At 39.1% G+C, this 25,415-nt stretch overlaps 3 protein-coding genes across 4 annotated transcripts in view; 2 read left to right on the top strand and 1 right to left on the bottom strand.

The window, feature by feature from the left end:
- Positions 1–41: 41 nt before the first annotated feature.
- The window catches only part of LOC128229155 (xanthine dehydrogenase/oxidase-like), a 36,724-nt gene continuing 11,350 nt past the window's right edge, over positions 42–25,415 (top strand). For both annotated transcript variants that reach the window (XM_052940875.1, XM_052940874.1), the window contains exons 1-16: positions 42–152; positions 1,677–1,803; positions 2,061–2,197; positions 2,674–2,724; positions 5,532–5,673; positions 5,875–6,042; positions 6,351–6,427; positions 7,511–7,601; positions 7,865–7,953; positions 8,077–8,189; positions 10,748–10,813; positions 11,698–11,848; positions 14,258–14,441; positions 16,006–16,184; positions 24,227–24,346; positions 24,664–24,783. In XM_052940875.1, the coding sequence (XP_052796835.1) occupies positions 42–152; positions 1,677–1,803; positions 2,061–2,197; positions 2,674–2,724; positions 5,532–5,673; positions 5,875–6,042; positions 6,351–6,427; positions 7,511–7,601; positions 7,865–7,953; positions 8,077–8,189; positions 10,748–10,813; positions 11,698–11,848; positions 14,258–14,441; positions 16,006–16,184; positions 24,227–24,346; positions 24,664–24,783 (1,926 nt within the window). The remainder of the gene's footprint in view (positions 153–1,676; positions 1,804–2,060; positions 2,198–2,673; positions 2,725–5,531; positions 5,674–5,874; positions 6,043–6,350; positions 6,428–7,510; positions 7,602–7,864; positions 7,954–8,076; positions 8,190–10,747; positions 10,814–11,697; positions 11,849–14,257; positions 14,442–16,005; positions 16,185–24,226; positions 24,347–24,663; positions 24,784–25,415) is intronic.
- On the top strand, positions 17,145–19,471 carry LOC128229156 (putative nuclease HARBI1). The gene is made up of 3 exons (XM_052940877.1): positions 17,145–17,865; positions 18,048–18,659; positions 18,752–19,471. The coding sequence occupies exons 1-3, from the start codon at positions 17,510–17,512 to the stop codon at positions 19,113–19,115; spliced, it is 1,332 nt and encodes a 443-aa protein (XP_052796837.1). The 5' UTR covers positions 17,145–17,509; the 3' UTR covers positions 19,116–19,471.
- LOC128229158 (uncharacterized) lies at positions 19,925–22,962 on the bottom strand. The gene is made up of 3 exons (XM_052940878.1): positions 22,177–22,962; positions 21,557–21,916; positions 19,925–21,180 (listed from the first exon to the last, which is right to left on the bottom strand). The coding sequence occupies exons 1-3, from the start codon at positions 22,366–22,368 to the stop codon at positions 20,428–20,430; spliced, it is 1,305 nt and encodes a 434-aa protein (XP_052796838.1). The 5' UTR covers positions 22,369–22,962; the 3' UTR covers positions 19,925–20,427.

The raw sequence follows: 25,415 nt of genomic DNA, 5'->3' as shown, positions 1-25,415 counted from the left end.
TTACTTGTCCGATATATATATAAGCACTTTAACTAGTAACCATGCACGTGGCACTTGACTCGTGTCTGTTTCCAGTGTGCGCGGCGCACGGAAAATCGGTAGTTACGGTAGAAGGCGTCGGCAACACGGACAAGGGGCTGCATATCGTACAGGTAACTTTCTTACGGGATATTGGGAATTGTAATAAATTCCATACTAAATAATTTAAACCATATCGGTCGGAAGAGCTGTCTGTTCTACGGGAAAACAACAAACATGGTATTGTTACGTGATAGTTGGTGCCGGACTGGTAGGCCAAGAGGTGAAAACTATTTTGAACATGCTGATATAGATTTTTGTCGGCGGCTACTTAGAAATCTTACACACTTTCCGTTCCATTCAGCATAACATGGCTATACTCACAAATTGTAGCAGTACGAAAGCCTGTCAACCCCTACGCGCTTTGATTTTTAATTTCATAAGCGTATATAAAATATTCATTTAGTAATGGTTAAAGGTTGTTAGTATGTACTTACTCAAATAAATGGTTTGATGAGACACGGTCGCATAATAATTTATTTTGTGTAAGAACACACAATCAATCTTATTCAAAAATCGTCAAGTAAGAGCCGCTTTAGGCTTTTTTAAACATAGGAAATTTACTTATAAATGACCTACAATCACGCACAACACTGATTATCAGATAAAATTATATCTTATTATTTCATTTAATACATTTTCGTTTTAAATCTTACTCCAAATGAGCATTTAATTGCATCTTCAAAACCTGTCCGAATCCGATGATCCATGTCAGATCCTATTTTTAATCTTTATTATCTAGTTCCCCGGCCGCACATATATATACATGCACTTATTTTGATTCAGTACGCGTTCATTTTAAAACTATTTGCGTATTCTTCTTTTATTGCGTTTTGTAGCTCGTCGATATTAAAATTATTGCGATTTCTATCATCGCGTAGTTAGCAAAAACGCAGCTTATTCGCACTATATTGATCGCACAACATATTACGAATACTCATTACAGCGCAACTTCCTTCCAGCTTCTTAATTTGCAAAATGCAGCCCGTAGCTATTGTAGCAGATTGGTAACTAAGTAATTGAGATGTAAATTTTAATGTATATTAGGTCGTTGATCGCCGCAGCAACAGCGGTGGGGTTGATACGCCCCGTGCGAAATTAATTCGTCAAAGTTAAAAATGTAAAGTCGATCTGCCGATGGTTAAGTTCGAGTTACGGTTATAACAGTCCACAGGTCTTACGGTCTATAGTTTAAAAGTGCAACATAATTTGGAAACCCTATCTTGTCTTCAACATACTGAAATCCACTCACTGAAAGTGACACTATCATTCAAAATCAATATATACACATGTATAACAAATTTTTGCAGTGATACACCTTTAACTACTTCCCAAATATTGAATTTATGAAAATATTGCTACCGTGTATTTTATAGCTGGAAACGCAAAAATATAAAATGATTGGTGAATGCTAAAATATTTACTGTGATCTGTCTCATTAGGTAGAAATAACGCGTTTTCTGCGACTTTCTTTCAATTAAACTTAATCCTTCAAAAGAACCATTTCGACACTTATTCATCCCTTTTGGTATGATAAAACATTTGTATTAATTGGGACTATGAGTGCATCTTTAAATGTTCCTCCTGTTTCTCTTTAGCGGCGTCTGCTTGAGAATCACGGCCTTCAATGCGGGTTCTGCACCCCGGGTTTCGTCATGTCGGCGTTCACGCTGCTACGGAACTTCCCGGCACCGTCCCGTCGACAAGTGGAGAGAGCCATTGAAGGTACTACTAATATTATGCATCATTATAGTCTGCTTATGATATTAAGAATGACCCTATGCCAGTAGTGCACGGGCTGTTTTTGTCAGCAATTTAGCCCGCGACCGGAGAGAAACATTGCAGGTCTAGTTTTTGGAATTGTATTCTCACCATTCATAACTGCGATGTTTAACCTTTTAATGGTAGATATAACTTGTACCCCGTATAAAGCCCTAATCATGATCAGCATACCTTAGTCAGACCCGTTCGTCATATTGCAGGAAACTTGTGCCGGTGTACCGGTTACCGGCCCATCATTGAGGCATTATCGTCCTTCTCACCGGAAGTATGTCCAATGGGGAGTCAGTGCTGCCGGAACCGCGACCGAATAGAGACGACTCCAAGCGTTGAAAAAAGGGTTAGTGCACAGACATTAATATCATGATAATGGAATAAAAGCTTAGGGCTCAACGAAGGGTCGTATATGACTGAACAAAAATCAACCATACCTTTAATACAGGTGCAAATAAAAAAAGTGTTGTCAATATGAATTTATCATTTAGTATTTACCTAGTTTCCATCACGTTATTTTTTTTTTTTAAGAAATTCAAAAAATAAGGAACTATATGAACATATTTATTTGTGTTCTTGATTACAAATGCAAAACCCGTACGAAAATTATAAAAATACTTTCGATAAAGTAAAACCTTTTGTCCAGTTTGAATATGGTGTTTATTTGTTTCGTCGGATAAAGCGATGATGAAAGAAAGGGTTTAAAATAATGTATTTTATACCGTTTTGCTTCAAAATTAGGACTGTCCAGATTGCTTTCAATGAAAATAGAAACAAACAAGTAAATTTCAAAAGCAGCTTCAGTTTAATACTGTATTTCAGTTGATTCCCGAGAAGGAGGACCAAGTTCCGATATTTCCACCAGAGCTGCAGGTTTGATCGTCATTTTAGCTTCTTTGTTGTTCGAATTAGTTTTGTCATAATTTATGTGTCGTCGACGCCTACGTCATAGGCGTTGTACCGAAACTATACCATAAGTCAAATGACCTTGAGATATTTATGTGAAACATGTTAGTAATAACAATACGCCTTATTATGTGGAAAGGGCAATCATTCAAACTAAAATGATTCCGATACAACGTCTATTGACAAGTTAGCGTTGTAAAGTAAGGTCACTGGACTGGACTTTTGTTTTAATGAAGTCAATGATAATGGTTCTTAGTTCACTTTTTTCTTGTAATTGGAAACTAATGTTTATAGAATTATGTATCTTTTATGCTCTTGTTCTACTGTAATTTTTTCTGTTTAATGCTCATGTGTACTGTATCATGTTTGTGTTTATCCCTATGGCAACCGCGTTTGATTGTTGACGTTATTAAGTAGTTAATTATGGGATCTGACTTATGTTCTTATAGGATTGCCATAGGGTTGTTTAATGCACGTAGAACTTCCAAAATATGTTCACTGAGCATATATCCATTAACAGTCTTAATCGCGGGAATATACTTTTTATTACGACTCTATTCAATATCACTACGGGGCCTATTGACAGTTAATGACATAATATTATGAAGCCATCTTACGCAGCTTTGACAGTTTACAAATTATGCATTGAATGTTTTTTTTGCTGTGATGTTTGGTTCTTCAGAGAGTAACAATGATCTTTTTTATTTTTATAAGTTTATGCCAATATTACTAATTTTGTCCGGTGACGTTGAATGTAATCCTGGACCTGACTCCGAATCATGCTTTTCAATATTACACCAAAACATTCAAAGTATCCGATCTAAAATGGACTTCATAAAGGACAGATTCGTTGACTTTGACATCTTGTGTTTCACTGAAACACATCTTTCTGGTGAAGTTAGCGACAGTTTTCTTTTTATCGATAATCACGAATTCATGTTCAGAAAAGATAACTCGCCCCATTTTGGAGGATTTTTAATGTATATATCGGCATACTTCCGACCGATACGTAGGAACGAGTTAGAAAATTATCTACCTGAATCATTATGGGTCGGATTAAAATACAAAAATGAATGTTATCTACTAGGGACTATATATCGCAATCCTCATTTAACAGTTGATTTTTGGGATAGAGTCAACATTTGCCTAGACAAGGCACGTGATTTCTGTGGCATTATCATTGTTGTTGGAGATATCAACGAAGACCAACTCAATTCTCTAAACCGAAAGTTTCGAGATATCATGGCGTTAAACAATTTACGTAATGTCATAGATACTCCAACTAGAATAACGACCTCTACGCAGACTTTATTAGATCCAATTGCAGTTTCTCACCACATTAATGTGGTAAATTCAGGCGTTTTTGAAACTCCCCAACACATGAGCGACCATTATTGTGCCCATGCCTATATAAAAAGCAGTTATTCTACTAGAAATAGTATCACCAGAAAGGTATGGAACTATAAACAAGCCGATTTTAATAAAATGAATGGACTTATAAGAACCACAGGCTGGACCTATTTGAATAACGGACATATCGATGACGCTACAAATAATTTTACAAACACATTTATAGATATCGCAGAGAAATGTATTCCTACATACTTTGCAACAATTCGATATTCAGATAAACCGTGGTATAACTCCGAAATAAGAAGATTATCCAATACACGTGATAAATTAAAAAGCAAAGCTACTCGATCAGGTCATTTGCGTGACTGGATCGAATATAAAAGGGTTAGAAATAAAGTTTCAAATATGACCAAACACGCAAAAGAACTCTTCTTTAGTAACCTTGAGGGTAAACTTACGGAGTTTAATTCATCAAATCCACGTCTTTACTGGAAAACTGTCAGAATGCTAGTTAAACAAAACAGTGGTAAAGAAAATGCAATACCGCCACTGAAAAACTTAGACAATTCTTACTCATTTAAAGATTCTGAAAAGGCAAGTTCTCTTAACGACTATTTTGTTTCCATTTCGAATAAAGACGACGTTAATGTACAATTACCCAATTTTCGAATGAAGGCGAATAGCGAATTAAGTCATATTAAGTCAGTTGATATTACTGACACTGAAATAAAAGACGTCCTTGACAACTTAGATATAAATTAGGCAAGTGGTCCCGACGAAATAAGTCATAGAATGCTTAAAAATACTTCATCCACTATTTGTATATATCCCACAAGATGGAAACTTGCAAATGTTATGCCTCTTTATAAAAAGGGTGACCGTACTTTGGTGTCTTACTATAGACCTATTTCGTTGATAAGTTGTGTGGGAAAGGTAATGGAACGAAGTATTTTTAAACACATGTACAATTATATGCACCATAACAACCTCATTTACAAGTATCAGTCGGGTTTTATTCCTGGTCACTCAACGGTGTATCAACTTATTGATATATATCACCAAATTTGCAAATCATTCAATGACAAACAGTCAACAAGCATTGTATTTTGTGGCATATCTATTTTGGTTTATTATTTGTTAAAGGCAGATATAATATATTAACAAAACAATCACTGTAAGATATACAGTGAGTTCGGAATTACGCTGTATGTACATAACATGGTAGTTAAAAAGCGAATAACGGGTCTATATTTCGTGGGATCTTGATTTCGTGGATCACACAACCCACGAAAAAACACGAACATTAATGTCCCACGAACATTTATGAATTCACAGTAAATGATGTCCTGGAACTTGCTTTGATGACCCCCGGACTTTCCGACGTTTCCCCTTATGTATTAACTATGTACACTTCATTCCAGTTGTCGGATGCGTACCGCTCGAACCAAGCGGTGTTTGGGAACGGCAAGATCACGTGGTACCGGCCAGTGAATGTCCATCAGCTGCTGCAGCTCCGTGACTCCTTCCCGTACGCCCTTCTCGTTATGGGAAACACGGCTACAGGTCTGTGGTATTTCAGAGTGCAGCTCGATCAGTTTTCAAATTAAGAATTTTAAATGTTAACCGCACATCTTCGCCGTAGAAATGAAATTGACACTTTAATTTATTTATGCATTTTTTTAATTGATTTGAAAGAAAATGCATGTGTGCTTATTTTGATGGTATACTTTTTAAAATAGTATATGATTATTTGTTGTCCTTTAGCGTTCGCCATTAAGAAGCACGATTTTGAAGGCCCCCTGATATACGGAGGTGATGTCGCCGACTTGAAGCGTTGTGAGGTCAGTGACAGCGGCGTCACCGTGGGAAGCGGCTGTACCATCAATGAGCTCGAGGAACAACTTCCAATACTGGAGGCAAAGATTGACGAAGGTGCGATTCTATCGGCCACCAAGACAAATGAATTTAAAAAAAATGATTTGTTATAAACTATACCTGAGTGTATACCAAGCATATTTCTCTTTTGGTGGCTTTATGTGCGACAACGTTTGAACTATATGCTGTTGTAGTTTTTGTTGCTTTGTTCTTGTTTTTTATTGGAGTGCTTTTGTTTTGGTGGTTTGGTTTTGGTTTTACTTGTGGGAAATGAATTATTATGTTTCGTTATTGTTGTCGTTTCGGTTTTGTTAATAAAACAAATTTACCTGTGAACAAGCTTAAAACGAGCTTTCTTTTTTCAGAATGGAAAAAGAGACATATCAAGGCACTCTATGAGATGTTGTCGAATTATGCAGTGCAGCAAATAAGAAACTGTGCCGTAAGTTCATGATATCGTTACAACAGTGTTTGCTCTCAAGTCCTTATTATTTTATATTACTTATTGTCACTGGTTGGTGAAAGTGTGAAGCCAAACCGGGGCTCGAGCCCAAAGCCTCCCGCTAACAAGGCGAGTGGTCTACTCGCTGAGCTTCCTGGCGGTTTACTCACCTTCTCAATTCATGTAGAGGTAACGGTCCGGTGACATACTGCACTCTTACGAATGTCCAACATAAAGAACAAGGTTAACATGATCTCGACGAAACTATTGAGTACATACGTGTACAGTCATGTTGGACGTTCTTTGTGACAACTGGGAGTTTCTTGCTGAGTTTTTGAGTATTTTAAATGTCAGGGATTCTTTAAGTTTTGAATTTATATAGTCCTCGTTCTTTATTTGGTTGTAGAACATAAACACGTCTTACAACAAATGCACATTCAAATAGATATAAAACAACTACTCGGACTGAATTCACAAAAGAGAACCGAAAAATACGAAATTTACAATTGAACGAAAAGCCTAAGTTGATAGTGGCTGGTTGACAGTGACAGCCGGGAACAGTAATCTGATAAAACAGCGTATCGAATAGTTTATTAAAGCTAAAAGTACATCTCATTTAAAACATGTTGCTTATTAAATCAACGAAAATGCCGACTTCGATGATACCACACATCACCTATCATATAAAATGCATTCTGCAATACGTTCAGTAGGGCGAGCGTTCACAAAACGTTATCAAACTTGATTGTTTTGTATCCCTGTTGCAACTCAGCGCATACACTCTACGCGGGGAACCAAACAGCAAATGTTCACAGCAAACGCATGTACTGAAAACATGCCAGTTCTGAGTGAACGATACATAATATGGTTTGACTAGAAGATGAAAGGGTACAAAATATTAAATGACAAAATGAAAACCATGTTATATTCATTATAAAACGAAATACCGTAAATATTGAAACTACATGGCCGGTGTTTTCCCCGAACCTACGATTTGTATGTATAGGTCTTCTTGAAATGAAGATGGTAATAGCATTACAGATTTCTGGTATTATTTCGAAAGGATCGGCCATGTTGTTTCAGACGGTCGGTGGAAGTTTGTTATGTGGCAGGAACGACTCGGACATTTCCACGCTGTTACACACACTGTCAACTGTTGTCACCATAGCTTCCGGTAAGTCAAGCAGTAAGGGTACGTGTTTGCAATTTGTATACTGTATAATGGTCGAGATGTATCATTTGAAAAGAAACAATACAAAAAAAAGTATAGTTATATAATGGTGTTGAATTAACACTAATCTTTAAGACAGTGGATGGGATAGAGTATTAACAGCATCATTTATAGCACACTAGAATATAATCACGACAATGTTTCTTGTATATGTGTAGTTAATATGGAATGTGCGATCTTTGGTGATTTCGTTGCTGTGTTTTCAGTTGGCGGTGAAAGAACTGCGGCCATTCAGAACATGAAACTAGAGAAGGGAGAAATCATAACTAAAGTCTTCATTCCACATAGTGAACGGGTAAGGTTGGGCGAACGTTTGAAATATTATAATGACGTTGCTATTGTCGTAAAATGTTGACATTAACGGCAATTCATAGATTCAACAAAAGTTTAACACATGCTGTATATATCTACTGTTTAGCACGAGTACAGTTGGTACTGGAAAGTTGCAGAGCGACGATCTTTTTCCTTCGCGATCGTGAACGGAGCAGCAGCTGCTACCATTGGAGAGGACAACACTCTTACATGCCTAAGGTATAATTACAGCGGGAAAAATACGAACGCATTTCGTAGCGCTATTTATTCAAAGCTCAAAAAATGGTTTGGTCAGGGTTACATCCTTTTTCTAATATAAGTAGGGTAGGTAGGCTTTTTAACCAGATTTTCAACGAAAACCGGGTTATTAGAATGAGGTTGTCGTTGGGCGGGCGGGCGGGCTTCGTCAAACATTGGTTTCTGTTCAATAACTTTAGTTAGCATTGATAGATATTGATGAAACTTGGTGTGTAGATAGCTTATGTGAAGAGCTAGCTTAGGATTGCTTTTGAGGGGGGTGGGGCTAAGGTCAAGGTCGCCTTTTACTAAAAATTGAAAAATGGTTTCTGCCCAATAACTTTAGTTAGGATTGATAGATATTGACGAAACTTGGTGTGTAGGTAGCTTATGTGAAGAGCTAGCTTGGAATTGCTATTGAGGGGGATGGGGCTAAGGTCAAGGTCACTGTTACTTAAAATAGAAAAATGGTTTCTGCCCAATAACTTTAGTCTGCATTGACCGATATTGATGAAACTTGGTGTGTAAGTTGCTTATGTGAAGAGCTTGCTTGGGATTGCTTTTGAGTGGGAAGGGGCTAAGGTCAAGGTCACTTTTAGTTAAAATAGAAAAATGGTCAAGGTCACTGTTACTTAAAATAGAAAAATGGTTTCTGCCCAATAACTTTAGTTAGCATTGACCGATATTGATGAAACTTGCTGTGTAGGTAGCTTATGTACAGAGCTAGCTTGGGATTGCTTTTGAGGGTTTGATGAAACTTAGTGTGTAGGTAGCTTATGTACAGAGCTAGCTTGGGATTGCTTTTGAGGGTGGTGGGGCTAAGGTCAAGGTCGCTTGTTACTAAAAATAGAAAAAAAGGTTCCTGCCCAATAACATAAGTTAGCATTGATAGATATTGATGAAACTTAGTGTGTTGGTAGCTTATGTGAAGAGCTAGCTTGGAATTGCTTTTGAGTGGGGAGGGGCTATGGTCAAGGTCACTTTTACTAAAAAATAGAAAAATGGTTTCCGCCCAATAACTTTAGTTAGGATTGACAGATATTGATGAAACTTGGTGTGTAAGTAGCATGTGAAGAGCTAGCTTGGGATTGCTTTTGAGTGGGGTGGGGCTACGGTCAATGTTACTGTTACTTGAAATAGAAAAATGTTTTTTGCCAAATGACTTTTGATAGCATTGATAGATATTGATTAAACTTGGTGTGTGGGTAGCTTATGTAAAGAGCTAGCTTGGGATTGCTTTTGATGGGGGTGGGGCTAAGGTCAAGGTCACTGTTACTAAAAATTTAAAAATGGTGTCCGTCCAATAACTTTAGTTAGCATTGATAGATATTGATAAATCTTGGTGTGTAGGTAGCTTATGCACAGAGCTAGCCTGGGATTGCTTTTGAGGGGGGGGGGGGTGGAGCTAAGGTCAAGGTCACTGTTACTAAAAATAGAAAAATGGTTTCTGCCTAATAACTTAAGTTAGGATTGATAGATATTGACGAAATTTTGTGTGTAGGTACTAGTAGCTTATGTGAAGAGCAAGCTTGGAATTTCTTTTGAGGGGTGGGGTCAAGGTCGCTGTTACCTAAAAATAGAAAAATGGTTTCTGCCCAATAACTTTAGTTAGCATTGATAGATATTGATGAAACTTAGAGCGAAGGTAGCTTTTGTGAAGAGCTAGCTTGGGAGGTGGGGTCAAGGTTACCTATCCCTAAAAATAGAAAACTATTTTTCTGCCCAACAACTTAGTTAGAATTGATGGATATGTTAGCCATTTTCTCAAATATTGCTCAGCAAACAGTGAATTTACATTGAAATTGACATTTGCATTTTATAAAAGTGTTAATAATCAGATTAAACATTTTGCTTTGTAAAAATAAATTGTCATTGGTACTTAATGATGTTGGCTTGCAGAAAGTTAAATCATTGTCATATGCAAAAATAGGTAAAAGATATTCACATGAGACTTAGTATGAATGTTGCTGCGAAACTAAACACATAAGATACTTAATTAGAGTAATTTTCAGTTACGTCTCTTTACACATAAGAAACTGAATTAGAGTAATTTTCAGTTACGTCTCTTTTTGATAAAAGTAAAGATAAAGTCATACAACAAATTAATTGGCTATAATTTCTGATTGCCCATAACAAAAACCTGGTTTCGTCGCATTGCGGCGCTTCTAGTGTTTCTTTTTATAAGGCTTTATATGAGCAAGTAATCTTCCGTTTTAAACTACATAAAATATCAACTGACTAAAAAAACGGTAGGGTCGGCGCCTAGTCCGTAGGTAGGGTCGGGTAACCCGAACAGAATGTATTTTTTAGGCCCAAGTCATGTTTACACAATGTCATCCTCAGCAATATTCATCTATTGGAGGCTACTTATATTTTCATAGTAGTCATTGTAGTAATACATCATTGGTGACCATAGATGTTATTTTTTGCGCCTTTTTTATCAGTATTGATTTAATAAATTGCACACTTATATTTGTTTGATTACACATGTGTTACAAATCCTTTCTCACTTTGCACTCATATTATCTTTATTTTTACAGGATGTGTTTTGGTGGAATCGCAAAAGCAAAGGTTTTCTCCGTAGATCTTTCTTCTTTTAATACAAGGTATGTATAGATTTACACATCTAATGTAATAGAGGATAAAAGGTAAAAGGTAATATGGTAGTTTGTGTAAAATCGCTATCTATTTCATTGAGTAGGTGTTTAAAACTATATTTCATTTTTATTTTGGTGTTCACGACGTGATTTGTATTGCAATCTGACACTGAAGCAAACAATTCCTCGTTTTCTATTGTATGTCTTTACACAATGGTCGTTGAAATTGTGTCCACGTCCTGTGTGTCCTATGTTTGATTAGGACGTGATTTGGACGTGAGGTTGGGCTAAAAAATAGTTAAAACTAAAACAAACAAGTCTTCAATATTAACAACCGTCTCATAAGAAGTGCTGGTGTCACAGACAGAAAAGAGTTCGATATTTAAACTAACCATAATATACTTCTTGGCTCTCCTGCTTTTTAAAGCAAATACATGAGGTACTTTCAAAAACACTCGATAAGCTTTACACCGAGTACCTTAAAGAACACAAGGGTATGTAAGAAGAGAGCTTGGGTACATGATCCGGACTCCACTCTAGTTTATCTATAGAACCAAAAAAGGACTTCATTTAAAATATTCAATGATACAATGAAAAATATAGGGACAGGCCAAGTAGTCAAAAATGCAAAAATAAACCATGTTTAGAGCAAGGGCCCAAACGGCAATAAACGATAGACACATGCATATTAACATCACATACCCAAATACAAACACCAAACACAAACTTACACCACAAACACTGGTATGACTGTTATGGGTTATCCTAGATCGCAAGATCAAAATGGTATGCGCGTATAAAATTCAATCCTGGCTTCATCTTAGCCTTTTCCGTAGTTTGAAGCAAAGCTTAGTCCTTCGTCTCTTTGACCACAGTGGATCTTATTTCTCCAGGAAATGGAACGACGATCTACTGCATGGGGTTCTTGAACGGCTCACGGTGGCCCTGGAAGCCGTCTTCGACAACCAACCGGACAAATATCGCGTGGCTTTGGCGTCCTCTTTCTGGTTCAAGTTTTACGCAAAGGTCACAACTGACCTGCAGGTATATCTAAGAAAGGAGGAAAACACATAAATATAGAATAATTTTATTATATTTGAAACATATGAAATGCATTCAAAATAATATTTACTGCATTTCAGTCGCGATGTCGTCTATTTTGTTGCTTAAATTCTGCGTGAATGTTATAAAATAAAAGATTCAGCGAAGGAAATTTAGGGTAAATCATTTAGTTTTTTGATTGTTTATTAAAAAGTGTATGGACAAAACTAAAAATAGTTCAGGTCAATGTGAAAAAGGTCATGTTGCGGAATGACATGGTATACAAACGCCCGTAAAGATTTTCATTTTTTTGCATGTACGTGAAGTTAGCGGCCTAGCGGCCTAGCGGCGTGAAGTTAGCGGCCTAGCGGCCTAGCGGCGTGAAGTTAGCGGCCTAGCGGCCTAGCGGCCTAGCGGCGTGAAGTTAGCGGCCTAGCGGCCTAGCGGAGTGAAGTTAGCGGCCTAGCGGCGTGAAGTTAGCGGCCTAGCGGCCTAGCGGCCTAGCGGCGTGAAGTTAGCGGTCTAGCGGCCTAGCGGCCTAGCGGCGTGAAGTTAGCGGCCTAGCGGCGTGAAGTTGGCGGCCTAGCGGCCTAGCGGCCTGGCGGCCTAATTATTTTTTCTATTTCCAAGCAATTGTTAATGCGTTTTTTTTTAAAACAATGATAAATCAAGGTTTTTTATTCATATAGTTACATAGCGGCCTTAAATTTGTATATATTCAGACTATTTTTCTTTACCTTTTATTCTAAAACAATTTTAAATTAACTGTTTTATGCACAAATTATCACTCTGAAGCGTTTTTCAAACTTTTTTCAAAAAAGTCGATCAAGCACTTCAGCGTGAATTTAGCGGCCTAGCGGCCTAGCGGCGTGAAGTTAGCGGCCTAGCGGCCTAGCGACGTGAAGTTAGCGGCCTAGCGGCCTAGCGGCATAGCGGCCTGAAATTAGCGGCCTAGCGGCCTAAATTGAATCCTATTTCAAAGCATGTATACATGCATTTTCTTCTAAAACAATAACATTTTAACTGTTTTTATGCACAAATTAACACATTGAAGCGATTATCAACAGTTTTTTTTCCAAAAACGTCGATAAAGCAGTCAGCTATTTCAAAGCATTAAACATGCCTGTTCTTCTAAAACAATGATGTATTTACTGTTTTTATGCACAAATTATCACTCTGAAGCGTTTTTCAAACTTTTTTCAAAAAAGTCGATCGAGCACTTCAGCGACCTAGCGGCCTGAAATTAGCGGCCTAGCGGCCTAGCGGTTATATATGTATACATGTATACATGCTTTGAAATAGGAAACCATTTTAGGCCGCCAGGCCGCTAACTTCACGCCGCTAGGCCGCTAGGCCGCCAGGCCGCTGAAGTGCTTGATCGACTTTTTTTTTTAAAGTTGAAAAACGGTTCAGAGTGATAATTTGTGCATAAAAACAATAAATATATCATTGTTTTAGAAGAACATGCATGTTTAATGCTTTGAAATAGCTGACTGCTTTATCGACGCTTTTGAAAAAAACCTGTTGATAATCGCTAATAGCTTCAAAGTGTTAATTTGTGCATAAAAACAGTTAAAATGTTATTGTTTTAGAAGAAAATGCATGTATACATGCTTTAAAATAGGATTCAATTTAGGCCGCTAGGCCGCTAATTTCAGGCCGCTATGCCGCTAGGTCTCTGAAGTGCTTGATCGACTTTTTTGAAAAAAGTTTGAAAAACGCTTCAGAGTGATAATTTGTGCATAAAACAGTTAATTTAAAATTGTTTTAGAATAAAAGGTAAAGAAAAATAGTCTGAATATATACAAATTTAAGGCCGCTATGTAACTATATGAATAAAAAACCTTGATTTATCATTGTTTTAAAAAAAAACGCATTAACAATTGCTTGGAAATAGAAAAAATAATTAGGCCGCCAGGCCGCTAGGCCGCTAGGCCGCCAACTTCACGCCGCTAGGCCGCTAGGCCGCCAGGCCGCTAACTTCACGCCGCTAGGCCGCTAGGCCGCTAGGCCGCTAACTTCACGCCGCTAGGCCGCTAGGCCGCTAACTTCACGTACATTTTTTTTGCAAGGAATTATTTTGACATTTATTTATAACGTGCTATATTCTTGTGTATCTGTTGTATTTTGTATACGGTAAAATATATAAGGAAGATGGAGGTGGTCCATGTATACTTTGGCCTAAAGTGTAGTTGTAGCCAACAAATACAAATTACTACACACTTACACTATAGTAGAAACATTGAACCCAAAATATATTTATTAGCATTCAAAAACTATAATAAACAATAGTTACCATAGTTATATAAATCATTGTAAATTTGTTTCAACTCAGAACTTTTGAATGTCATGGTAAAATGAGTACTTGAAGTTACAAGTTGTATTAAGTGTTGTGACCGGCTCCTGTTTCAGATTGCCACAGACAACGACTACCAGAGCCTTTTGACGCCCCTGTATAACCAGGAAGGCTATCACAGCAGGCAGACACACGAACAGACTTCCACTGACGCCGTGGGTCGCGAAGCACGTATCAAACACGGTGACGTCGCTGTCTGTGGCCAGGCAGTATTCGCAGATGATATTCCAGAGGGAAAAGGTTTGAAATTCGTGTTTTAGCATGCGCCAGGGAAAAATACATAACCCATTCATTTAAAGTACTGCACTTTTCAAAATAGTTCCCAGGTCAGAAAGCCGCATGTAGGAGTAGTAATTTTTGTTCCGTCCCATGATTCTTCTTTATCAACTAAACTATTTTTTCAGAGGGAACGGCATTTTCCTAGTTTTTGATATGACACATTGGCATGAAAATAATGGAAATTATAAATATTACACTAGGAGCATGAGGGAGAGGTATAAAGTGTGAGGATAGGGAGAGTGGTAGGGAGGGGGAGGGAGTTGTAGGTTAGGGAGTGTGAGGAGAGGTAGAGAGATGGGCAGGGGAGGGGAGGGGATAAGGAAGGGAACGGTTAGGGAGTGTGAGGACAGGGATAGAGGTAAGGAGAGGAGGGGTAGTAGAAGCGGAGGTAAGGGAGTGTGAAAAGAGGAAAAGAGGTAGGGAGGGGAGGGGTAGGCTAGGGTAGTGGAATGTAAAGGAGTGTGTGGTAAGGGAGAGAGGTAGTGAGGGGGTAGGGGAGGGAAGAGTAAGGGAGTGCAAGGAGAGGAGAGAGGTATGGAGGGGGTAGGCAAGGGGAGGGCAAGTGAGTGTGAGGAGAGGGCGATAGGTAGGGAGGGAAGGGGTAGGGGAGGGAAATGGAGTGTTAGGAGGGATGTAGAGGAAGGGAGGGGAGGGGGTAGGGAAGAGGAAGGTAAGGGAGTGTGAGGAGAGGGAGAGAGATAGGGAGGGGAGGGGAATGGAGTGTGGGAAGGAAAAAAAGAGGAAGGGAGGGGAGTGGGTAGGGAAGGGGTAGGTAAGGGAGTGTGAGGAGAGGAGAGAGGTGTGTGGGGGGGTAGGCAAGGGGAGGGTAAGTTAGTGTAAGGAGAGGGCGATAGGTAGGGACGGAAGGGGTAGGGGAGGGGAACGTTAGGGAGTGTGAGGAGCGGGAGAGAGGTAGGAAAGGGAGGGGTAGTGGAGGGGAATGGAGTGTGAGGAGTGATATTAAGGAAGGGAGGGGAGGGGTAGGGTAGGAAAGGTAAGGGAGTTTGAGAGAGATAGGCAGGGAAAGGGTAGGAAAGATGAAAGTCAGGGATGTGAGGAGAGACCGAGATGAAGGGCGGAAAAGGGGTAGGGAAGTGGAAGGCAAGGAAGTTCGAGGAGAGGGAGAGAAGCGGGAGATTTTTTAGAGAGTGAACGCGGATCAGCAAGTGAGGAAGCTGACATTCCTATCAAACATTATTATATTCTTTTTAAAATATGTTACTCTACAATAAACTTTAAGACTATATTTACACACAACAAAGCAATATATGGTTGAATAAATTTATCACAGGAGCTCATTCCTTATCCATCACGTGTAATGTAAGTTCAGTTTTTGAAAATACAATAGCCTATGACATCAAGCAAATAGTTTGCATTGGCAAAATAAAATTCTTTATTCGGGTGTACGTTTGCACAAAGGCCGACAATTAAGATTATTATTTTTTTTAGACAAAAAACATTCCGCATGGACACCGTTTCAATAATTAAAAAGTGTATTTTGTCAAATGTCTTATTTACTTGACAGGTGAACTGTTTGTTGCTCTGGTATTGAGCACGAAGGCTCATGCCAAGATTCTCAATGTGGATACTTCCGGTGCGATGATGATGGAGGGCGTGCGGGCGTATCTGGACCACAGGGACCAAGCGACACCGGGAGGCTATGGGCCTATTGTGAAGGACCTGCTTGTATTCGCCACAGATAAGGTAGTTTTCTTACGGATTGTCAGTGTATATCTCCTAATTTGTCTAATGTTCCTATTTTAATTTGGGGCAGCATCCTTTACAGTCCAGTAATCACTGCCACCATGCAAATCACGTAAACATATAACATATCAGTATATATTTAAATTATCTTTATTTTTTAGTATTTTAACCTTTAGTAAATGCACATTGAATAATAGATATTTGATAAAAAAAACTATCTAACAATGAGAAATTTAATAATATTAAAAAAAAGGTTAAATAGCTGAAGTCCAGCTTTACTCGCTCATGGTGGTAGAGATCTATCAGGGGAGATGACTATAGATACCTTTTAGCTAGTGTTACTTCAGAGGAGCAAGATTAGTTTGTTTTGCCAGATAAAGGTTATAAAGTGCGTCCGTTAATGAAAGAGAATACATTAAAATTAAGTATACCACGTGATAAATTACATTTATGTTACGTCGGAAGTTTTACTTCAAATGAAGACTTAAAACAATGATAGTTTATGCCGCTTAAAAAGCCACGCATTCGTTTTATTACCTGAGGTTGGTTATGTGATTAGTTTCTTCAAACAATTCGACAAACCTGCTTGCAAAATAAAGTTTTGACAGTGATCTATCAGGCAGCGGTTTATCGAAGTGTTTTTACGAAACTAAACTCTCAATCAAACTTGTAAAATATAAAACGCTTGGCTCTGTAAGTGGCACAGACTGCGTTAGGTTTCATTTAAAAAGGTAAATAAATAGTAAAGTTATCTTTGTTTAAAGTCTTCATTCAAAGCAAAATATTGCTTTCTGACGTAGCATTTATGACGCAATTGATCACGTGGTATACACACAGGCCTTGGGGTCATCATTGTTATTGATTAAGCCGCCATTGGCATCAGCGATTAAGACATGCATGGCTTCATTTGTTGGCAAACATGCGCGTTTAAGGTGGGTTCCCACTGCCGATCAGATCAACTCGATCATCCCGATCACCCAAATTCCCCGATCAGGCCCGACCATGCTCGACTAAAGGCGAATACACGACTTCTTCTCGACCTCTTGTCGATCACACACGATTTCCACACGATTATTCACGACTCCTTCACGACGTCAACCCGACCACCTTTCCGATTTCCGCTCGATCATCCCGACCTTTACACGATCCCTACACGATCTCAACTCGACCTACTGGATCTCTGCTCGATCGGTGTCAGATCTTTCCCCGACCCGATCGTCATAGTCGTACTCGAGTCGTAGAAGGTCGTGAACAGTCGTGTACCAAAACTTTTAGAATAAAAACTTCAAACAGTGTTGATCATTATCACTTCATCCTGAAACTTCATGGTATATGTTGTGTCCAGCATAGTATACATATTTATGGAGATTGAGCAGTTGCAGATGTGGGCCAGATGGTTAGAGCTCCAGAGAGACAGGGCCATTGCAGTGCTAGAGTTGGAACAAGAGGAAGAGGCTGAGGGTCGTAGGCATAGACGTAGGCGACAAATGCGCAGGAAAATATGGATGAAGCAGTGGCTTGCACGACGACCCCTGTATGGGCATTATGAGCAACTGCTACAGGAGCTAAACAGGGAAGACCCAAAAGGATACAAAAATTTCCTAAGGGTAGACGCTGATATGTTTGGGGAGCTTGTTGATCGCATATCACCCAGAATTCAGAAAAAGAACACCAACTTCAGGTAAATCATGGGTTTGATCCCCATCATTTTCACGTATTTCTGAAATAATTAGTCATCTAGTTACTTTTCCAACCAATTGACATCAACAGCTCTGTGCAATTGTCACTAATATTTAAGAAATTTTAATACGTTGTATAATAGCAGGCTAGTTATTACTTATCATTGTTCAATCTCTATTTCAGGGAAGCCCTGGAGCCTGGATTGAAGTTGGCGGTCACTCTTCGTCATCTCGCAACTGGAGCCTCGTATTCAGACTTGATGTACTCATTCCGAGTGGGAAGTAACACAATAAGTAAATTCGTCCCTGAAGTTTTGGATGCTATAATACAGGAGTACTCTGAAGAGGTTTTGCCAGACGTCGTCACTGCTGAACAATGGCAGCAGATTGCAGATGACTTCCGAACCAAGTGGAATTTTCCTCATGTCTGCGGGGCTCTTGATGGTAAGCACGTGAGGATAAAGAACCCGAAGAACTCTGGATCTCTGTTCTATAACTATAAAGGCTTCTTTTCCATAATACTACTCGCACTCGTAGACGCAAACTACAAATTCATCTGGGTAAGCGTTGGTGCTAATGGCAGTGCATCCGATGCCCAGCTATTCAATAACACTGAACTCAGAACCATGCTAGAAGAAAACAACCTTGGTTTGCCTGACCCTGATCCACTGCCTGGCGATGACATGAACACCCCATACTTCCTCATTGGAGATGACGCCTTCCCGTTGAGAACTTGGATGATGAAGCCATACTCCAGACGCAACTTGACCAACGAGGAGCGCATATTCAATTACAGGTTAGACAATCTTTTGAATTACTATTGGCAAAATAGCTATGCATTTAATCAGAAATTTGTTCTTATAAACCATCACCATCCTTTCATTTTAGGTTGTCCAGGGCTAGACGAGTGGTAGAAAACGCCTTCGGTCTTCTCGCTATGCGGTTTCAGTGCCTACTTGGCTGCTTGAACCAGATGCCCGAAACCGTTGACTTGATTATTCTTGCATGTGTCACACTGCATAACCTTATCAGCATACGGTACCCTGCCATTGCAAGACTGGCCGTCGACCAAGAGGACGAGCATAACCAATTAGTACCTGGTGAATGGCGCCAAGGAAGACAGTTGGCTGATGGTGATCGGACCCATGGAAGAAATGTGGTGACATCCGCTGGGGTCAGTCAGAGGAACTACATTAAACACTACTTCAACTCCCGAGCTGGTTCAGTTGAGTGGCAACAGAATATGATTTAGTGTGTTAGTTACTTTGGAAAGATATTTTGATGAAGTGTATAACCTATATGATGCGAGTATGCACAAGTTATGTAGTTATTAAAGTGATTTCCGATATGTTTAAGTATATTATAGTAAGTCATCTTCTATTTGGATATGATAGTTTCCATGATATGTTTGTTAATGGAGGAAATAAGCTTCAAGTATACATGTATATACAATAGAGTTGATTGTTTGTTTCTTGATTTTATGCCCTTTTTCGAAGTATTTCAATCATATCACGGTGGTGAGTTAACTTAGAACATGACCTAAGTCGGCAACAAGAAATAGCCACATACCAGTAATTTACAACTTTCATTTATAGTTCACCCTAGTTTCTGAGCCAATCACCGTCCAGAGATTTTTCAAATTTCTGCTCGAATATGTTCCATATAAGAACACTTCTGCACAAATAAGTTCGTATTATAACTAGGTCAGCAGACATGGCGCGCGCCAAATAGCAAGCCCAGCCTACTGTCTGGAACGACAGAAGTGTCGATTCAAAATGACGTCACTTCTGCTTTATCAAGCGGTAGTTACGTCATTTTGAATCGATAACGACTTATCCAAGTTACCGTTCAACCAATTGGCGCGCTGTATACGGATGGCGTGATTTTCCCCCGATCACATGACTTTAATTGAAGGCACAGGAATGATAGTGGGCGGGGTTAACTATAAGTCGGTCATAGTTCATATAATGGAAAAATAAACAAACTTAATACGGCGCTTCGCTTCGCTCGCTTGTATTAAATTTGGTTATTTTTCCATTATATGAACTATAACCTACACGTATAGGACAAGTTGCGGTAGCAGACATCTCTTCATAAGGTCGAACGTTTTAACTACCAGAACACAACGCTCACTTTTAATTGATTGATTAATTGTTTAGGGGCTGAAGAAAAATATTAAATTTTAGAATACATGTATTCTTAAGTAATTGCTACCAGCATGACCAGCCTTGTTTTGTTATAACAATACACATTTAAGTTCAACTTTTAATACTGACAGAAACCTACATAATAACAGGGTTATTTTGCCTTATGCCAAAAGTAAGCTAATTAAGTTTCTAAGTAAGATAAATTGCTATCCAAACAAATTTTACGAACAGTTTACATTGATTTACTTAAGAAGACTCAACAGTCAACAGTAATATTTATCAAGAATGAGGCTATTTAACCTTTATTCAAAGTAAAAACCAAAACGTCGAAAAACTAAATTCACAATGCACATAAACTTGAGTAAAATCACATCATCAAATCACTTGGCTGGTTCAACCATTTTCCAGTTACTTTGTTCAGTCCTTGGGTGCGTCATGCATCTCCTGGGTTAGGATGGGGGAACTATTTGGTGTCGAGACCATATCCATAGCCTGGCGGATGATAGATGCAGTCGTGGTTGGGGTTTCTATGGCGGGTGTAATGGACCTGTAAGCACATGTAGGCTGTTGCAAGATTGCCTGCACATTTGGTGGTTGCAGGTGAGTAAAACTTTTCAGCAGTGGTGTAAGATGGGCTGGTGGTGCAGATGCAGCTATATTGGTAGCTAGCTGAAAATCCTGCTGCATGTGATCCTGTTGCTGAAACTGATTCTGCTGCCATGCTGAGCCGAACGCCGCTGATATGGGAGCCTGTCTTCTGTATATAGATGATGTAGGAGCGGGAGGGACAGGCATGGCAAAAACTGGATCTGCTATCTGTTGACCTACATGCCCTGCTGCCTCTTGGGTGGCTAGTCGTCTCTTCTCCTCTTGGCTTTCCTCCGCAAGGTCCAGAGCCAGCCTTGTTGCACGTGTGACAAACACATTCATTCTCTGCTGGTCCATTTGGCGCATCAAATACACCAAAAACTGGCCAGTGTGTGCTGCTGGATCTTGCGCAACTGTGATGGCACCACGCACGGACTCCAACTCGGACGTCAATGAGGACAGTACACGCGCTGCTTTGGGACGGCAACCAGATACTGCTGATGTAGAGGGTGCTGACGAATCGGAGGCGGCGACATCATCCTCTGTCTCCTCCAAGACAAGTTCCTTTCTCTTCTCCGCAAACTGCAAATATAGAAAGTACACAGAATAAATACAGACTTTTAAGAAGGTGCCCCGATGGCAGAGAGGTTAACGCCTTGGACTGCGAATCCTGTGTCATGTGTTGGCTTGAGTTTGAATCCCGGCTCTGAAATGAACTTTTCAGAAATGTTGTATGGTATTTCTCTTGCACAAGACTTAAAACATAGGTCCACATATGGCCTTGTATAATAGAGATATGGCCTTAGCTGTCGTTAAATCCGAGTCAAACTTAGGCAAAAAAACTGAACTCCCTTTTATACCATTAAAATTTAGAAATAATTTAATGCTTGATTACGTATATTTCTTTTAAGTGTATACACATGATTTATACAGGATTTTTATTACTACATGTACTTACTTTGGATCCCCTCTGAGTTCGCAGCTGTACCAGATAAGGGCGCAGGAATTCAAAGTTGTCCAAAATCCACTGTTGCCTTGCTGTGCGCTCTCCAGCACCAGATCCAGATTTGTTGGTAAGCTTAATTAGTTTCGAATACTGTGTTCTCATATTCGTGTACCAGATTGACGACAGGTCTCCAGGTTTGAGGCCCAACTCTGCCTCTTTCGCGGCCCATGTACTGTTCTTCTTCTCCTTATACTTGAATCCTGCGGATGATTTGTCGAAGAGGAACGAGTTCTCTCTTAACCACGCTACAAGGTCATCTTCTTCATCTTGCGTGAGTGTACGATGTAGTGTCTTCCGGGGCCTGATATCAGTCTGTAAACATTAAAAGTATACTTATGAATAACAAGGAAACTTCCAATTATGTTTGTTATTTTGCGCCTAAAATATTGCCGAAAAAAACATATACATGTAGAGTACTAATTGTAAAAATACATGACAAACATAGCAGTGTGTTATGATAAAATAAACAAATTATGCATTATATCCTTATAAACACTTGACACACAAAATATAAGTCTAATGACAGTTGTTTGTTCGTATTCGAAGGGAAAGCAAAATCAAAAGCTTAGTACCTCTATCTCAGGAGAAGTCGGACGTTCTTCTACTTGCTCTTTTCTGGTTTGCTCGGCAGAAGAGTCAGTAGGGGGTATAGGCGACTCATTACTCTCTTCCTGGGTGGGTTCCACGATTTCAGGCTGAGGCGCAGCAACTGCACATTTACTCGCAATTGTACTGCCTATCGGCCTTTTGCCTTTTCTCGGCATCTTTAGTTTGTAGTAGAAATGGCTTGGCTGAAGATGTTTTAACAGATATTGGTTTGCTAAAGATGTTATATCTTCAGCGTCCAAACAACTTATGAGACACTGGTCAGCACGCTTTTCTTGCTTTAGTCACGTGAGCTCGTGTATGGTCGAACAGTGATCGGGGTTTGATCGTGTGCGGTCGTGTGTGGTCGTGGAGTAGTCGGGTAGCAGTCTTGATAATCTGGACAAGAGATCGAACAGAGATCTACTTAATCGGGATGCGATCGTATATTACTCGAGTAGAAGTCGAGAAGATCGGTTACAGATCGGGTAAAAGATGTCAATCCGACCAAACAAGATCGCTACACGATTGTTTCTCGATTAACTCGATCTTCAACTCGATCAATACACGATCGCTTCCCGAGCTCTTCTCGACCGCTTGGCTACACGATCGCTACACGAATTTTTTTGACATGTCAAAAAAATTCGGGTAGAAAGCCCGAGCGATGCCGACCAAGGTAGACCTCCCCGACCACTCCCGATCAATCATGCCGACCTACCCAGACAAGTACCCGATCGCTTGATCGGGCTTGATCGAGTTGATCTGATCGGCAGTGGGAGCCCAGCTTAACGCCACGCGTAGCACCTAATTGGAGGGTAAACTGTACATCGTTTATCATAAGCTTATTGAAATGGTCATATTTCTTAAATGCAAAGCTATACACGAATATAATGCGCATTTTGCAATAGTACCCTTATATATATTTTCATTGGAGGTGGTTCACTTTAAATCATTATTATATAAGTGGTTGAATTTTGTAGATATTATTAGAGTGACACCCGTATTTAAAATCAATACATACACGTGCACAACAAACAAATATTTTGAATGATAAAGCTTTAACTACTTACTAAATAAAACATTTATCAAAATTATTAATAATCGACAACAAGATTGTAACCGTGAATTAAATAGCTGAAAACGCACTAATATATAATGACTGGTGGATCCTAAAAGATTTACAGTGATCAACTATTTTTCAAAAGGTAGACTTATTTTCTGCACCTTTCTTTCAAATTAAAAACGGTATCCTTCATAAGGACTTTGTTTTCGATATTTATTTATCTTTTTCTGTAAATTAAAACAATTGTATTAATTGCGGTACATCCTATTTGGGACTAAGAGACACATTCAAACAAATTATGTTTTTCAAAATTGAAGACTGTGACATGTATTTGCTTAGTTCAGAGTTCGTTTAAAATTCAACTCAACTTATGCAACGTTGAACTCATTGAGGGTTACAAAATAGGTACACATTGGGTGCTGTGGATTAAATGCAAATGGTGTGCTTTGATTCAATCGAAAAATAATAAATGTGATTGAGACATCAACTAAAGTACATCCAATGCGTTTGTGTGCGCGCGTAACATCATGGCTAGACATTTAGTGAACTCTAAAATTGATCGCGTTATTACGTTGATATCAACCTTACCTAATATGTCAATTTACATGTAACATTTGAAACAAATAAGAACTCTGATGAAAATACATGGTATTTTATACATATTCTTATGTAAAAAACGTGGGTGTTTATCAAATAGCTTCGTTACTGCGAAGACTAATATATCTAAATGTTTAAGACGTATTTTTATTATGTCTTTTAAAATGTTCATTTTTTCTTCATGATATGAAATTCGGTATTCTCAGCCTAACATATTATATCTATCTATTATATCTATCAAAAACTCGGAATCAATACCTTTCCGGTCATTTCCGGTATTATCTTTTGGTTTATTATCTTAATTTTGCATTTTAAACGCATAAAAATATAACCAACTGGCATATCGTCCATGTGTTCTGATGATTGTTTATCTAAAGGTTCAGTTTTGGGGCCAACCGTTGGGAGCCGTGGTTGCCGAAAGCCGGGAGATGGCGGTCAGAGCGGCCGCCAAGGTCACAGTGCTCTATGAAGACCTGGAACCAATCATCACTGTACAGGTAAAGTAATTGGACGACAGTAGGCGAAAACAAATTTAAGGGAATAACTGTGTAGAAGGGAAGATGTTTTGGGTGTGAAGGGGAACTAACTGTGTGTTATGTTGTGGATGTGAAATGAGTTAGTGGTAAGGGTACGGTAAGGATAGAGTTATGGGTTACAGTGATAAGTAAACAACAAGGTGTTTTGGGGTAGGACGTGGTAAGAAATGACGTTAGAGTTAGCAGCACAATGTCTTAGTAGCACAAATGCAAATATGTGACAGGCAAACATTTATTGATACTCAACGAGCCTTAACCAACACTTATTGTATTTTAAGGACGCCATAAAGAAAGAGAGCTATATTGGGCAGCCGATGGAGATGGTAGAAGGTGACGTTGTCGCAGCCCTTGCCAAAAGTGACATTGTGTTTCAGGGAGAGTACGCCACGGGGCTTCAGGTAGGAAATGGCGTCGATCAATTTACAGCAAGGCACCAGTGGGGGTCGGGGGGTCGTAGGGGTTTATATAGTATCAGTTCAATAGTATATAGGGTTTTATATAAGGGGGCGAACGAAGGGACAAAGGCATTAATCTTGGCGTGTTTATATGTAAAGGTATTTCGGGGACGGCATCCTTACAGCATAAACCCATCTGACAGGTTATTGCGCGAGATCGATATAGGAAGCCATCAATCAGCCAATTTTTTAACACGGTTCCGACAGCAATGCACCATTCATATAGGTTTCAGTACATCGATCAGAGTGGTAATTTAGCGAGGTCAATATAGCCATGTCAAGGGGATTGGCTCGATATTGCATGACATCGATCCCACATGTAATGGTCAATCAAGCAAGGCATCAACTAATCAGCCATGTTTCAGGGACAGTGTCGATATATCAAATCACCTATCGGACATGTTATGTAGCGAGATCGATATTATCGGCAAATAATTGTTAGATAATTGGGCATGCTGATATTAAGCTGGAAAACAAAAAATAGGAAATTGGACAGGTTAAAAGTGTTGAACCATTTAATCGAGATCGAGTTTATTTATTTGGCCAAAATGAAAAAAACATTTACTCTTAAAAAA

Source organism: Mya arenaria, chromosome 3, assembly GCF_026914265.1.
Source record: "Mya arenaria isolate MELC-2E11 chromosome 3, ASM2691426v1".
NCBI lineage: Eukaryota > Metazoa > Mollusca > Bivalvia > Myida > Myidae > Mya > Mya arenaria.
The sequence above is the reverse complement of the archived record's forward strand: the minus strand, read 5'-3'. Positions and strand labels throughout refer to the sequence as shown.

What these genes read in the sequence shown, in the direction of transcription:
- LOC128229156 (XM_052940877.1), top strand. Translation starts at nt 17,510, where the DNA reads ATGGTATATGTTGTGTCCAGCATAGTATACATATTTATGGAGATTGAG. An exon ending in AAAAAGAACACCAACTTCAG is followed by an intron (nt 17,866 to 18,047) that starts GTAAATCATGGG and finishes TCTCTATTTCAG; the next exon opens with GGAAGCCCTGGAGCCTGGAT. An exon ending in GAGCGCATATTCAATTACAG is followed by an intron (nt 18,660 to 18,751) that starts GTTAGACAATCT and finishes CTTTCATTTTAG; the next exon opens with GTTGTCCAGGGCTAGACGAG.
- LOC128229158 (XM_052940878.1), bottom strand. Translation starts at nt 22,368, where the DNA reads ATGCCGAGAAAAGGCAAAAGGCCGATAGGCAGTACAATTGCGAGTAAA. An exon ending in CGACTTCTCCTGAGATAGAG is followed by an intron (nt 21,917 to 22,176) that starts GTACTAAGCTTT and finishes TAATGTTTACAG; the next exon opens with ACTGATATCAGGCCCCGGAA. An exon ending in GAACTCAGAGGGGATCCAAA is followed by an intron (nt 21,181 to 21,556) that starts GTAAGTACATGT and finishes CTATATTTGCAG; the next exon opens with TTTGCGGAGAAGAGAAAGGA.